General features: G+C 40.8%; 1 protein-coding gene across 2 annotated transcripts in view; it reads right to left on the minus strand.

Annotated features, from left to right (window-relative positions):
* Positions 1 to 9211, minus strand: part of STX18 (syntaxin 18) — a 58101-nt gene extending 48890 nt beyond the window's left edge. Inside the window, exon 1 of one of the 2 annotated variants that reach the window (XM_056490376.1) lies at positions 8833 to 9211. In XM_056490376.1, the coding sequence (XP_056346351.1) occupies positions 8833 to 8997 (165 nt within the window). In that variant the 5' untranslated portion in view covers positions 8998 to 9211. The remainder of the gene's footprint in view (positions 1 to 8832) is intronic. The other variant, XM_056490377.1, reaches the window with a different exon arrangement.
* Between the last annotated feature and the right edge of the window lie 6054 nt (positions 9212 to 15265).

The following is a 15265-nucleotide window of genomic DNA, read 5'->3' on the forward strand; positions in this document are numbered from 1 at the left end:
GCAGATGACACAAGACTTTTAAAACAACTTGGACCTCCAAGAGTCTGTTTTCCTCCCCAAAACACCAAACCACCTTTATTTCAATCCATTAGTGACAAACTCCTGTTTTCTTACCCTTTTAATCACCTCCCCCATTTTCTGGAGGCTGATGACTCTGGCTACTCTGCACTCACAGGCACGCTGCTCACAGAGCCAGTGAGGAGTCCCCACTGCACTCATGGTGGGCTCCTGTAAACCTGATGCCAACCTGGTCTTCTAAATAGAGTAAGATTTTATTCTCACCTTGACTAAACACTGGAGGCCTTAGGTTTTTTTACCATAAGAAAAATTTAAAAATTCACTGAATGACCATATTAAAATTATAGTTATTCTAATTAGAATAATGCTTTATATTAGCAGTCAAATAAATTTAGGAGTAAAACCAAGACCTCTTCTCTTATTTTCTGTCATTAACCAACATAACATTTGAGAGCTTATGAATATCCCCACAGAACCTATACCAACATTCATTTGAAACCTACTTCACTCTTCCTATCTAGCTGAAAAATTGAAGAGGTGTTTCAGTTGCATCTACAGAAGTTTCACAACAGAAATTAAATATCCAATTTAGAACTGGTAAGATTACATCCATATTCAAAACTGTTTAAAAGTCCACAAGGAAATATCCAGTGTGAAATCACAAGAAATCCATTAATAGTGGAAAATCAAAGAGTGAAAGAAAGTTTGATTACATTTAATTGTATCTGTTTTTTGTTTTGTTTGCTTTTCAAAAGCTGGACAATACCTGCAGAAATGGAACAGATGCAAATTTGGGTCGATGCAATACATGCACTTTTCTACAGGTCTCCCCAGCCTCCATCAAAAGAGAAGGAAGAGTCAGAATGAAAGGGTAAAAAGGAACAACAAACACCTGATCACTATAAAATGTAATTTTTTGCCAGACAGAAAGTTTTGACACACCACCCTGAAGCCAGGAAACCTGCATTTTTGAAAAAGTATCCATCATTTAACAGTCCATGTAATTATACCACAGTGTAATATTTTCAACACTAAGGAACATTTTCCTCAAATTACTGGAAATGATTCATACCTCCAATTTTCACCCTTTAATTGCTCTCACTGCTGAAGCTATCATGCCAGGTTTTAATATTTGCCAGTCTGAAAAATATTTTCAAGTATAGTGGATTGAAGTTTCAAAGACGGAACATATAATTATATAATCTTTCACTGAAAAATTGTATCCTTTTATCTACAGTGAAACACACAAAAACTTAAACGACTCATTACCAAAAAATCACAAGATATCAGCTCAGCATTACAGCAGTAACTAAACCTGATGACCAAAATGAGTCTCAATTAGCAAAAATGCAAGTGTGAGTACCACTCATTGAAAGCAATGATATGTAACCAATTTTTGCGACTTCAAACACCTTTATGTTTTGAAATAGTTGTTCTCTGATATTAGAATTAAACTTTTTTTTGTGCAGCATAAATCCCTAAACAGTATCTCCCCCGTTTATTAATATTTCAATACACTTCAGAGTTTAAACCAATTAACATGTGTGATGACTCAGAAATTCTGATAATTGTCACAGACTGAAAACTCCTTAGACCAGACTCAGTTTAGCAGAAGATAATAAAAAAAGAAGTTACTTTTCCAATGTGTAAGAACATCTGTCTCTACCTAACTGAAGAAACAGGATAGACCATGCACACAGAAAGACCTGCAGTATGCTGGGAAGAATCACAGCTAAGACTTTCTCTGGGCTGCTGTCCACCAAAATTGTTCTATTTTCAAAACAGCAGAGGAGGAGAATAATCAAACTCCTTACAGTTACCAGCTTCTAGGGAAATTAGCTTTATTTTGGCCTCAGTATTAACAGCTGGAAAAATAAACCCTACAGTTGCATCACTTAAAAAAAATCACACTGATATTCTTTTGAGTTTGCTTATTTTTATGTTCATTTCTGTCCCAAACTGGCAATTATATTTCAAAATACGTAAGTACAGAGCCCAAAGCTTGTAGCAAGGGCAGTGCATCAAAGTACTCCAAATAATGAGCTGCTCTTGCTCCAAATCTTGGATGAAGAACTCAGAGATACAGCAAAAAGTATCTCTTTTAAATCTCAGTTAAATTCACTAACCTGAAAATATTAAGTTCCAGCTTTTTCTACCTTCTTCCACTTCCTCTCCTCTCTTCCCTATTCAGATGAATTATATCACAACCTTGTATCATTTTCTTCTACAATCTTGATCATTCCATTTTCTTCCAGCTATGCCTGCACACTTTCTACTGTCTATCTTTTCCAGTGTATCCCTCCAGCTTGTCAGACACCTCAAGGCCCACCATCTCACCCCTAGCCCATCTTTCTCCTTCAGAGGTTATGCTAATGTAAATTATGTTTAAGAAAAGAAAGAGGCTACCTATGATAAACCTCAGCTTTCTTCCACTTCTACATGCTCTACAAACTTCCACAAATGTTATCCTTATTTGTGGCAGGATGAAAAAGCAAGAACTTGCAAAAGGTGTCATCTTAATGGAACACCAGGGTCAGGAATAAGTTCATAGTTACCAGCTGCAGAATATAACAACTCCTCCAACTCCAAGCCAGGAAAGAACTTCCCACAACCAGCTTGGAAGGAGGTGAGGTGAGGACAAAAACAACATTCTCAAAGTGGGAACTGCAGTGTTAGATACTTTTGGACTCCTCAGCACCACATGAGGTCCAGTTAGTCAAAACAAAATTAATAGGCAACTAAGGAAAGTTGTCTCCCAAGCCAACTTTCAATCCTGCTGTTCTGTTAAATTCAGAAAATAATTCCCATGGAGTTGAGAATGTACTTTAAAACAAACAAATAAAGCAGGGGGAAACAATGACAGACATTTGCACAGACATTTCCCAAAATGCAGGAGTTCATAACTTTTCCCCAAGGCCAACCAATACCCTCCTCACTGTTTCTGAAGTGATTTTTGCTAAACCAGAAGCATCACATGGGGAACATTAGTGATTTGGCATTTAGTCGTAATGTACTGAACAAGGTCAGCATTTCATTCTTCTCCAAGTTTGTTTTTTTTCTATCTTTATTTTGCTATTTCCTTAACCAACTCTTTACATGTTTCTCATCTAGTAATTAAAATTATCATCTTTCCCTTCCATCTCTCAGACTAAGCTTCTCTAACAAGGATGAAGGAAATGAGAAGTAAAACCAATAAAGGTCCATAAAAAAAAAACTAACATTAACTGTAATTTGCACAGGGGAAGAGATAAATCTGAGATACTAGACAGCAGTACACTGTAACTCCCTGTTTGAAAAAGTACAATTTAAAATTATATTTTCTGCCTACAACATGGGGGAGGGAAACCCATGTGTGTGTAAATGAATACAAAATGCAACATCATTGGTGAACTTTGGGGTAAAGAGTGACTGTTCGTAACTGCTCATGGGAGAAGTCAGAATTAATCCTTATGACCTCAGCAATGGGCCCAATTTAATAGAACTTATCTCTCATTAAAAGTTAAGTGAACTGAAATATCACTCACTGTCCAAAATTTGGCACAGTCATTCATTTCTAATAAAGACTCTAATTTGGCTATACCACAAACAGTATGTATTTCCCCTGCATTCAAATACTGTCTCATGGGAGTTATTCTTATGTAATCAGTAGGGTCAAAAAATTGTATTAAATAACCTTATTAAATCAGGTTATAATTTTTTAGTTGGAGTATAAAACCAAAATCATTAAAGCACACAACTATAGCCATTTTTGGCCATTTCCCTCACAGCACTGGTAAGTATCAGCTATTCAACTGCAACAGAAGCAGTTCACTACATGACCATGCAGTCTTTGGTGCTCTGCCTGTGTGTTCGCCCACAATGTTACCACTCTTGGGATATGGAAGTTTTAAGGATTAAGGCTCTTTCAGTTCTGTTTTAGACCTGGAGAACACATGTCCCATCCCATAAAAGCTAATACAGCAAACTGACTGTTTCATTATTTTGGATATTTCCCAGTCTTTTGAAACGCCCATATATAACCTTATTCATTCTGCAGTCACCAACCTGAACTTGACTCAGAACCAGCATCACAATAATTACTGTATATGCCAATAAAACATTTCATATTTAGCACTTTTATTTTTCTATAACTTTAACTTTTAGAACAGGGATGGTGTTAATTCCTGCATCAGCATATTGGTACCTGCCAATCACTGAAGTTATGATATATCTGAAATCAGTAGGCAGTGGAAAAGCTTGTGGACCTCCCAGTCTGTAAGTCAACTTTTTTCTTATGATATCAGAACTGTATTAAGCATGAGGAATCCTGTGTCTGAAATCTATATCTCTAGATTTAATCTTCTAATATTTCTCAAACTTTTTATTTGTAAACATCTAGAAATTTTCCAGTGAAGGTCTTGTCTTTCTTGTCTTTCTCTATTAGCACTGTACATTACACAATTTCAATAGCTGAATTTTATTCTTGGTACCTCTTCAAACAATCCTGAACACCCTGAAAGGGATCAGAAAGTATATATGTTTAAAAGCACTCCCTTTTAGTTGTGCTATGTCAACAGTTACATCATGCTGCTCAAGGTGATCCTCCACAGTCAGTTTGGGGGACCAGCTCCTGTTTGGGCATTCCCCGTGCCTTTTTTAGGCTTTATTTAATGCAGTGACAGTGGCAACAAATAAACTGTAATACCATATACAAACACTCCTACTCTTTTTCTGCCCTAGCAGAATGCTCTAAATACCAACCTGTATAAAAATGTGCAGGAATATCTCAAATCTAGCATCAAGGAGAAAACACCAGCTCACCATCTCTTCAAATAGCACTACTATTTAAAATTATCCTGTAGGCTGCATTCCAAACAATGAAATAAGTTGGACTTTCACAGTTATGCATGAAAAGCTGCTTTACACAGAGTATGTAAAATTTAAAAATAAAATAAAATTATAAAGTCACCACTGCCCTAAATGTAGCCAAAGCAATGTACTACAAAAGTCAAGTGGCCTTGTAATTAAAAGGTTTGCTTAAAATTTATATTCAATGTTATTTGTTCTGGCTTTCAGAAGAACTAGTTTTGGAGACAAGTTTTATGTGGGGATTTCTCCTCCTCATTACACATTTGTACAGAGCAGCTGAACATATTTTTTGTGTGAATATTGGCCTATTGTACCAATTTTTTTTTTTAAGAATCAGTTAATCATCCTACAGAATCCATACACAGAACTTATATGAGCAACAGATGTTGCAGCCTCATGAATCTGGCCTCCTTATGTGCTCAACAGCGTCAAACATGGACATTTGATCATTCTGAAATTTTGCATTTAAATATCTAGAAGCATTTAACCTTTCAAATTTTCCATTCTCAAGGATATTTCTTCAGATATGCCTGATAAAGTTTTTGAATAATTCATGCTCCAGCTCTTCAGTTTTTAGCTTTTCGCAAAACTTTAAAGAAGAGAATTTCCCAAAGCAAAACAGATTTTATTCATGATTGCAATTAAATCCACCATTAAATTTTGCTTGACTATTAATTTATATTTATTTCTGTTTATAGGCTGCATCAGCCTTGATTACATTTCTCCAACACATATTGAAAAATCAGCAATCATAAGAAGTTCGTGTTCCTTCAGTATTTTCAAATACCTAAGAAGTGTATTTGACAGATTATATTCCCAATTGCTGATACTTGCCATAAAAAAGTAAAAGGGAAGGTCTAAAGAGTCAGATATCCTAATACCGTCCTAAAACAGAAGCTCAAAAGCCAAAAACTTTGTAAAACCGACAATCTTTTAAAACATCCAAAACAACATAACTAAGGCATTGTAAAGCTGTGAACTAGTGTCACATAAACTGGGATTCTGAACTGCTTATGTTTGTCACTGAGCACTTGCTGCAAGACCATTTTTTTACTTAAGTACTTTTGCTCCAATCTTTAAAATACTTCAATCATTTAGCTTTAAAAAGCACCTTCAATCCTCCCTCTTAAACATCACTTAAGAGACTGTACACAAAGAAGTCAAAACCCAAAAAAGTGTCCACAGCCCTCGGATCGTACAGCAAAACTCACAGTCTTTCAGGGGCAGAAAGGAGAACGAGAACATGCAATGTATGACAGCTGTATCACTTAAAACAGCTCAGCAAAGTGCTCAAACACACTAATTATGTGATAGAAAACCTCTGTGGGATGGGCTAGAGAGATCTATGATCCTACAGCTGAGCACCCCCTCAGCCTCACGCTCCAGCTGTGCTGCAGCTGTGAGCAACTGGCTGCTGCTCCTGGATCCTGGAGCACAAGCAGCATCAGCACAGCTCTACCTGCAAGATGCTATGCAAACCCACACAGAATATAATACTAAAAGACTATTATTTCACTATTTCCATATTTGCGTATCAGATGGAGAACTTGCACTAAGAACTTTGGGCTTCTCTAGTTCAGAGAAAAGGAGGCTGAGGGGTGACCGCATTGCTTACATTTTTATGACAAGAGAACATGAAGAAGTGCCAATTTTTTCCCTCTGGTATCCAGGGACAGGATGACTGAGAATAGTTCAAAGCTGTGCCAGGAGAGGCTTACACTGGACATTAGGAAGCATTTTATAATGAGTGGGTGGTCAAACACCAGGAGAGGCCTCCCAGAGAGGTGGCTGGTACCCCAAACCTGTCAGTGGTCAAAGGGCATTGGGATGATGTCCTTAACAACCTGCTTTAACTTTTGCTCAGCCCTGAAGGGGTCAGGCAGTTGGAGTAGATGACAGTTGTAGGTCCCTTCCAACTGAAATATTCTATTCTACAACCAAGTAAGGCATAAAGAAAGTGGTGACTAAGTGTAGCTTATTCAGGGTCTTCACTATTATCCTATATGGATTTTGACCAGTGTAGTTCATTAAAACTTCTATAGACAACATCTGTTAAACATTTGATACCTTCCTCAGATTAAAAAAATAAACAAAAAACTCGTACAAGAACACACTACCTTCTGGAGAGCTTTTAAAAAAGAAATACATTAAAGACTTAAGGCATCCGTCAAAGATTACATTTCTAAGCCAAGGTCTTCAGCATAGTCTTGGCTGAAGCAGTTAAACTCTTAATCAAAAGGCTATAATAAAGTATTTGAAAGAGGGTTTGACATGTACATAAACAAACTGAACTGTATTTGGCTGAAACAAAGAGGTAAAATCATCATTTGTTTTACTATAAAGCTTATTCTTCTAGTTGCAGTTTCAATGTTTTATTCACACATCAAAATGATGTTCTGAGGTTTGGTGGGCTGTTGGCTCACTGTCACAAAGTACAGGAGTTACAGAGCAAGGCCAACCCACCTCACTCCTCAGTGCCCAGCTGTCAACAGGCACCATGTGTTCACACAGCAACACATTTTGCCTCCTCTCCAAAGTCATTGTTTATATAAGTACCATTTATTAAAACCATTGTCCCCCTCAGAAGGTTCAGCTCATCCCCACTGGCATCAGCTGTTTACTTCACCTGACGCTCTCACAAATGAAACAAGATGCTTTTCTCCACGCCTCTGTCCTTCTTTCTGTTGTCTGGACAGTGCATTGAGGAAACTCAGAAATGGTGAGGAATTCAGAGAGAAAACTGGGATCATCAGGAAACAGCAGCTGTGAATAGGGGGAAGCCAAAGAACCCAGGGCAGGAAAAAGGAGGACATGGCTATAGCATGTTATCACTGCACAGGACAGTAGAAGGGCAAGGAAAAGATGGAGGTGAGGATTGGCTTGAATATGAATAGAACTTTAAAAAAGAAAATCAAACTTGGGAAGAGGCAAAACCAATGAAGCCCTGGTAGTAGGAAGGTAAGGGGGGAGCTAAGACTAGAAGGGAGGAAGAGGCTGGCATGAATCTAATCTGAGACTGTAAACTATTTGAAACACAGACACAGAAACAGAGAAGGAAGAATCGAAATGCAGACAGAGATAATACTGGTGGCAATGGAGCAAAAGGGTTGTTCAGAGGAAACAAACAAACCTGTAGGTATAAGAATATCTAGAATGAAACCTAAAAACCTCAGCTTTTCCTGTGCTTCCTCTGCTACTATAAACCACGTGTGAATTCCTCATCTAGTTCCAAACTTGCACATCCGTTCTGTAAATCCATCTCGTCAAAGTTCCGCTTAGTTTTTCAAAATAAAGTCCAGTGTTTTATCAAAGATAAGTTATTCAAACCCTGCCTTTAACTCAGTATGGAGGAAAACAATATCTAACAAAACTGTTTTTACATAACGATTATGGACTGCTGGTAATGACGATAAGCTTTCACCTTTGTAATTCCTTAACTTTTCAGTGCTTTGTCTTTCCAAGGCTTAAACCGTTCCGGTTACCACTGCACAAGTAATGTGCCCAGGGCTGGCATTTAACCACACACCGTGTGACAGAGGAAGCAACCCAGCCCAAGGCAGGCAGCCGCAGGGAGCAGCACCAGAAGCGCTGCCGAACGCGTGTGCCACGGCAGCGCTGTGTTACGTGGCGGCAGGAAACAGCCGAGCGCAGGCAGGCACGGCCCGAGGGGCGGCGGGTCCGCACGGACGCAGCCGCGGCCGGGCAGGAGGGGCCGCGGAGCCCCCGGGAGCAGCGGCGACAGGCGGGCTCGGAGCGGCCCCGGCAGCGCCGGGCCCCGGCTCTCCCAGCCCACACCCGCGTGGGAAAGCGCTGCCCCGGGGCTCTCTGCGGCGGCTCCGGGCCCGCTCGCCGTCCCCGGGGAGCGCGGGCCGCTCCGCGGCGGCGGTGAGGGGCGGGCTGCCCGCCCGGGCGGAGCCGCTGCCGGCTCCCCGGCTGCCCCTCGCCCTCCCCCGGGGCCGCACTCACCACCTCCCGCGCCCTGCCGGTGAAGTCGCTTTTGGAGCGGGCGGTGCCTCGCTTGAGCAGCTCGTCCCTGGCGCTGTCCCCCGCCGCCGCCACCCCCAGCGCCTTGTTGCGGGTCTTCACGGTCTTCACGCTGGCCTTGAACAGCAGCGTGATATCCACCGCCATGGCGGCCGCCGGTGCCGCCGCGCGCCCTTCCCCGCGCAACGCGGCCCCGCGCGGCGCGTTCCGGCTGCGGGAGGGGCGGGCAGGCCGCGGCGGCGCGGGAGCGGCTCTGCCCGGGCCAGGCCGGGATAACAGCGCCCTGGGAGGGACGGGACGGGAGCAGTGTCCCGGCACAGCGGCTCTGCCCGGGCCAGGCCGGGATAACAGTGCCCTGGGAGGGACGGGAGCAGTGTCCCGGCACAGCGGCTCTGCCCGGGCCAGGCCGGGATTACAGCGCCCTGGGAGGGACGGGAGCAGTGTCCCGGCAGAGCGGCTCTGCCCGGGCCGGGCCGGGATAACAGTGCCCTGGGAGGGACGGGAGCCGTGTCCCGGCACAGCGGTTCTGCCCGGGCCAGGCCGGGATAACAGCGCCCTGAGAGGGACGGGAGCAGCGTCCGGCACAGCCTGCACGTGTGGCCTGCGCTATGTAATCTCTGTACGGAAAATAGAACGTGTATGGTGTAACAGCGAGTTGTCGCCAAGCGGTGCTGGTGCAATTAGAGCTGATTAATTAACCAGAGCTGCAGAGCGGTCTGGGATAGGCGCTGGGCTGAGACTCCCCTGGGAAATGCCATCACGTGTGATCAGGCGCTGATCTCTTCTCCCCAGTGACAAGGACAGGACTCCAGGGAATGGCCTGGCGTTGTGTCTGTCAGGGGAAGTTTAGGTTGGATATTAGGAAAAGGTTCTTCACCCACAGCGTGGCTGGGTACTGGCACAGGATCCCAGGCGAAGCCTGACAGGGTTCAAGAAGAGTTTGGAACCTGATCTCGGGCACACGGTGTGTTTCTTGGGGGTGTCCTGTGCAGGACCAGGAGCTGGACCCGACGATCCTTATGGGTCCCTTCCGACACAGAATATTCTGTTTCTGTGCTTGTCTGTCCCATGACCACATATCCCTGTGCAGGCAGAGCAGCCTTGTCAGGCCTGGAGCGTGCAGCGATGGGCTCCTCTCCTGAGGGGAAAACTGCCTGCCTTGGTGGCCCGATCTGCCATCCTGCACTGGGACACTGTCACATCAGTCCCTGCTAGGTGGGACACGATGTTTGTAATCTGATTCCACAATAAACTTCGTGAAATAACCTTTGTTATCGAGGCAATTTTATTACCACGTTCTGTGCAGTGGCCTAGCTACGTGACGTTGCGTGGCACAGAGGGGAAAGCTTGTGGCCAAATAACTAGTGCTGGTGTTTATATAAATATACTTGTGCATACATATGTGCCACCCAATGCTCTGGGATCCAGCAGAAACATGTAGTTTTTAACTGTCCTTTCACTGACCAGAAGCACATTAATGCCCTGACACAGTCTCCAAAGAACACAATTTCAAAATCCTACCTCACCCCAGCACTGAAGCTTAATCAATCAGAACTATTTTTCCTATCTACTCCAGGGTATCAGGCTTTCTTCTCATGTTGATTACTACTCTCCTTTCAGTTAGATTCCCATCAATTCAGCCTTTGCTGTATTTTAGTGGTTCCTTCATAATTATATTGTAATTACCATTCATTCATACTTTGTTATTACTGTTGTATTTTAAATTGTGTTTTTATTGTGGTACGGATACATATTTCTAATTAAAGGAATAAACTGTTTTAAGTCTCTGTCCTCGGTGCTGGATTTACCATGAGAATATATTTAAGGTATTAAATAAGTGGACAGTGAAGGAGATTAAAATTGTCATTCCAGGAAAGCCAGCAGTACTTGATTGAACCCTGAGTCAAATGCTTTCTCTTTCAAGGTTAAGAAATTCAGTGTAATGATACTTCAGCAAAGGATGCATTTCATAAAGCTATGTGAAACACACACATACTAAATCAGATCCTTTCAGGTATGTTTCCCAATCTTGATAGATTTTCTTTTCCTTGCATTACCAAAGCCTGAGCAGTCACATTTAATAAACTTTCAGGAATGACTTGATCATGATAACATCCTCAGTCTAAAACTCTTTGAACACACTTCTGAGATACGTTCATGAATGCTCCCTGTTAAGGTACTTTTCATGTGCTGTGGTTCTGCCATCCTTATCATAACTAATAACTCATTCCACATACAAATTCTTTTACAGGCACTTGCACAGCTGAGTTTTTGTCAGTAGAAATAATAAGGCCACATCTTGGCCCATGGTAGTATGCTCCTGAAAGTGTAGCTGATAGCATTAACCTGTGATTTTTTTGCACGTTCAGCTATATGGTTTGTTTCATTATTAATGAAGCAAAGATTTGCACTTCCTTAAAGTATTCTAATTTAAGTGGCCATTAGATAAGAATCTACAGATTTCCTGCTATTAGGGGAAAAAAAGCGTTGGTGCCTGTGTCAAGTAATAGTTTAATTATTTTCTAATGATATTTAAAGTCTTTGAAATAACTGGAATACTCTATACATATTTTGACCAAAAAAAACGAATCAACAGTTCATTAAAGCAGAGTTAATTTTAACAGACATGCTGTAGTTTACCTCCTATTTTTGCAAAGATTTATTCACATATTAAACTACTCTGAAAACTCCCACCGAGGTCAGTGGAACCTCACAAGGCACACGCAGTTAAACACATAACTCTTTTACTAGATTAGGACCTTAGCTGGAAATTCTTTGGGAGCAAGATCATATCTTTATTTCTACTTTTACTTATTCATTTGTGCTTCATGCATGTGACCAATAGTTACTGAAAAACACCCTGAAACAATATTACACAACCAATTTTTAACCTCAACAAGTCTTAAAACTTCCATTTCAGCCCAAGGAAATAAACATACACATTTTAGAAAAAAACAGAGTATTAAAATTCCATATAGCTGATCTCATCTATTAGAAATAGTCTGAACAGTTAATCTGGCAAAAGAAAAAGTTAAAGTACCTTTTTTTATGTGAAAGAAGGTTGCTCAAATGGTCTAACTCATTAAGTATATAATACCCAGGGCCTCTGCTGTAGAGATAGATAGCTTTGAAGATTACAACTGCTTTAAAATCAGTTGCTAAGAGCTGGTGCTCAGAGTTTTCATTTGAACTTGATCCGAGCTTCCTGTATACAGTAACTGCATCTCCCCAGTCGCCATTTGCACTTCCACAGCCACCTTGTTTTAAAAGCTTAGAGCTTACTTTGAAGCAGATAGCTTTCAGTAGTACATGTAGCTTCCTGTAATTGCTAAAAACACTCACCTTGAAATTTAAGATTTTAAGGTTGGAGTAAAATTCTGAAAACATACAAAAAGCACTACAGTCCCACCACAAGCAATGCAGGTAAATTGGTGAGACCACATGCACTGTGCTCTCCATTGTGCCCCAGCAGGAGCATGTCTAGGACATTGCAAACTGCAACAGTTCTGTGTGCAGTGTGAGGACAGCAAACTGATCATCAGGTGTTGGTATGCTTACCTGCCTAACAGGCAGTCCTAGGAAAATCTGCCTGTGAAAAGAATTTCCTGTTTCCCTGTGATTTTCAATCAATGTGCCCATTAAAGAGGGGCTGGTGGGGTTGTCTCAGAGACAGGTAACTCCTCAAATTACAGTTTTGTTTGGTGTGAAAGACAAACAAAAGGGATAAAGCTCCTGAACTTCCTCCCAATGTTACAAAGGTCCTAATTTGGCATAGGCAATAGAAAACTACATGTGGTCCATTTTATAATTTTTTTATTTTTTCTTGCAGAAACCCCGTAACTTTCTTTATGTGACGGCAGTGTTGCAAACTGAGGAGAATATCAAAAGGAAGGGAATTTGCTCACAGTGCACATTTGTAAGAAAAATCAAAAAGAGAGAAACTCCATTTGATGGCAGTTTGAACTTTTAAGCCAATAGCATTCATATTTACTGGCTTACACTTAAAGTAAATACAACTTTGTGGATGTGCAGAGAAATCTTTAGTGTTTAAAAGTGGAAGACAATACAATCTGTACCAGGGAAGTATGGTGACTTCATTGAAACAAAGTTTTGTGGAAAGAATGGATATGATCTGCAACTTGTATTGTCTGTGGCCACAAATATTGACTGCTAGAAACCAGTTGAATTGGCAGGAGAGTAATCTTCCATTGATTCCATGTTAACAACATGCAAAAGTGATGGTAGGATGGTCCCTTACAAAAGAATGGGTAAAACAAAAATGCAAAAAGGTAGAAAAACTAAAATGTAGAAAGAACCTATTTAAAGAATTATTGTAAAGGAGAAGAGGGAAGAAAACAAAAAGAGCTTCTCCAAAATTATTTACAGACAATGCTAGGAGAAAGGGAGTTATGAAATCTAGACAATTTTTTTTTGAATTTTGTCATAAGAAACTCAAATCCTGCTGTGTACATAATAAACCATCCCACATGATGGTTGGACAGGCATTAAATTGATGTTATTTTATGTGCTTTGAAAGTAAAAGAGGAAAAATCAAATTGGTATTTTAATTCTGTTTCAAATGATGTAAACAGCAGTGACCAACTGATATGTCAGGGAAACAATGTCTTTCTTAATGCCTGAGTGCTTCCCACATTTACAGGGTCAGAAATAACAATAAGCCAAATCAAAGAAATTTCCATTGCTGGGATTTGAGTCAGGCCCAGCATACGTCACTAGAAATCCTACAAGGTCTTTGCCAAACCCACAGAGGACTGGAGTAATTCCATAGCTCCTCTTGGACATTTCTGAGGTTAGGCAATGTCTCCCTATCTGCTGGATATCATGCAGATTAGCAGGAGAGTGGCTTGTCACAGTTGCCTTTTCAGTAACTAAAGCACCAGTAAAGACACCAAATTAATTGACATTCCAGTACACAAAATTAAGTTATCTTTAGTTCTATTACTTATGATTTTACGCTTCTGTATGTTCTCCCAGTGTTTGCCTGGTTTTATTACAGCTAAGCCCCCTGACCCTTTTCATGGCTCAGCTGACCAAAGCCCTACTGTGGGTACAGGGGAAGGGATGGGAACAAATAACTTGTGGAAGAAAGGGTAGGAAGGTACTGCAAGAGCCCCAGCTCAGACTGATTTATTCTGTCAGAGAAGAAACACTAAAACACAAACCAGCAGAAACAAACCAGGCAGAGTAGCCTTACAGAGAATAATTTTATTCTCATTTGTTTAGTAACTCCACAAAGCCAGTGGAAGAGGCATAGAAATAAAGTGAGTGTCTCTGTTTTTTGTTTTTTTGCAGGAGTTGAATGAGATGTAGATAGGTGTTAGAGCACTTTTGGCAGGTCTGTAGCCTGCTTAGCAGCTCTGTATAGAGATCCTTGAGCTGGCTCCAAGCAGACTGGCATGTCCACAGCATGCTGGATTCAGTGCCCTGGTTTGTTTCTGCCAAATTGTAATCATATCCCTCTTCAGCTTAGACTTGTACAAAGGCATTATTATTGCAATATGGAATGTACCTTACCTGACAGGGTCTTAGAGCCAACCCTGTTTTTTTCATGTTGATGACTGAGAGTCAGTGACCTGTTTTTCCTGGTAATTTTGTGTTTTCCAACTGATGAACCTGCAGTTTAGAGCAGAAATCTTTCTTGTTAGTCCCTAGAGGAAAATAAGGAAATAATTGATACTCCTTAACTCTATATAATCTCAAAGTTGGTACACAGTCTCAGCTCATTCTCTAGTCACCCCTACAAAAACTAGCAGCCCTTTTGGCACATGTGCTGTTCATTCTGAGGGGCATCTGTGGTGAGTGAGTGGCATCTTATTCTTCCAGTGCCTGTTTTCACAACCAGGTTTAATCACACCTTTAGCCCAGACTTGGTATCCTTGGAGATTTGATTAATATAATCTTTCTTATGATGATGATTCCTATGATAAAAAATGTAATATACCAAAATGAAACTATTCAATACTTGCTTAAGAACACTGGAGGGAGCTCACAGAAAGAGACAGGAAAAAAAGAGAAAAGGTGGCAAGAAAGAGAAGTTGTTTCAGTTCTCTGAAAAGTTCCCTGAATATTTACACTTACAGATTGCATTTCATTTCAACACATGTACAAATGTAGAAAAGAGGTATTTTTGCTTATATTAAATTCTGTAATTTTTCTCTGTATTTGTATCCTGGCATCATTGTAACTTTCTATTTTGAACACATTTACTCAGAAAACATGCTTAAGAGGCCTTTTCTTTTTCATTTAAATTATGTTTATTTGAGTTCTCTTGTTTCTGTTCATTTGGCTTCATGCTCTGCAGTCTGATATTTAATCTAAAATGAGAGAGAGGGACTTTGGCAAACTGTAGTTATACATCCCCTAGGAAAATACCATCATCTTCAGTGAACACAAT

This window comes from Oenanthe melanoleuca, chromosome 4 (assembly GCF_029582105.1).
Source record: "Oenanthe melanoleuca isolate GR-GAL-2019-014 chromosome 4, OMel1.0, whole genome shotgun sequence".
Classification (NCBI taxonomy): domain Eukaryota; kingdom Metazoa; phylum Chordata; class Aves; order Passeriformes; family Muscicapidae; genus Oenanthe; species Oenanthe melanoleuca.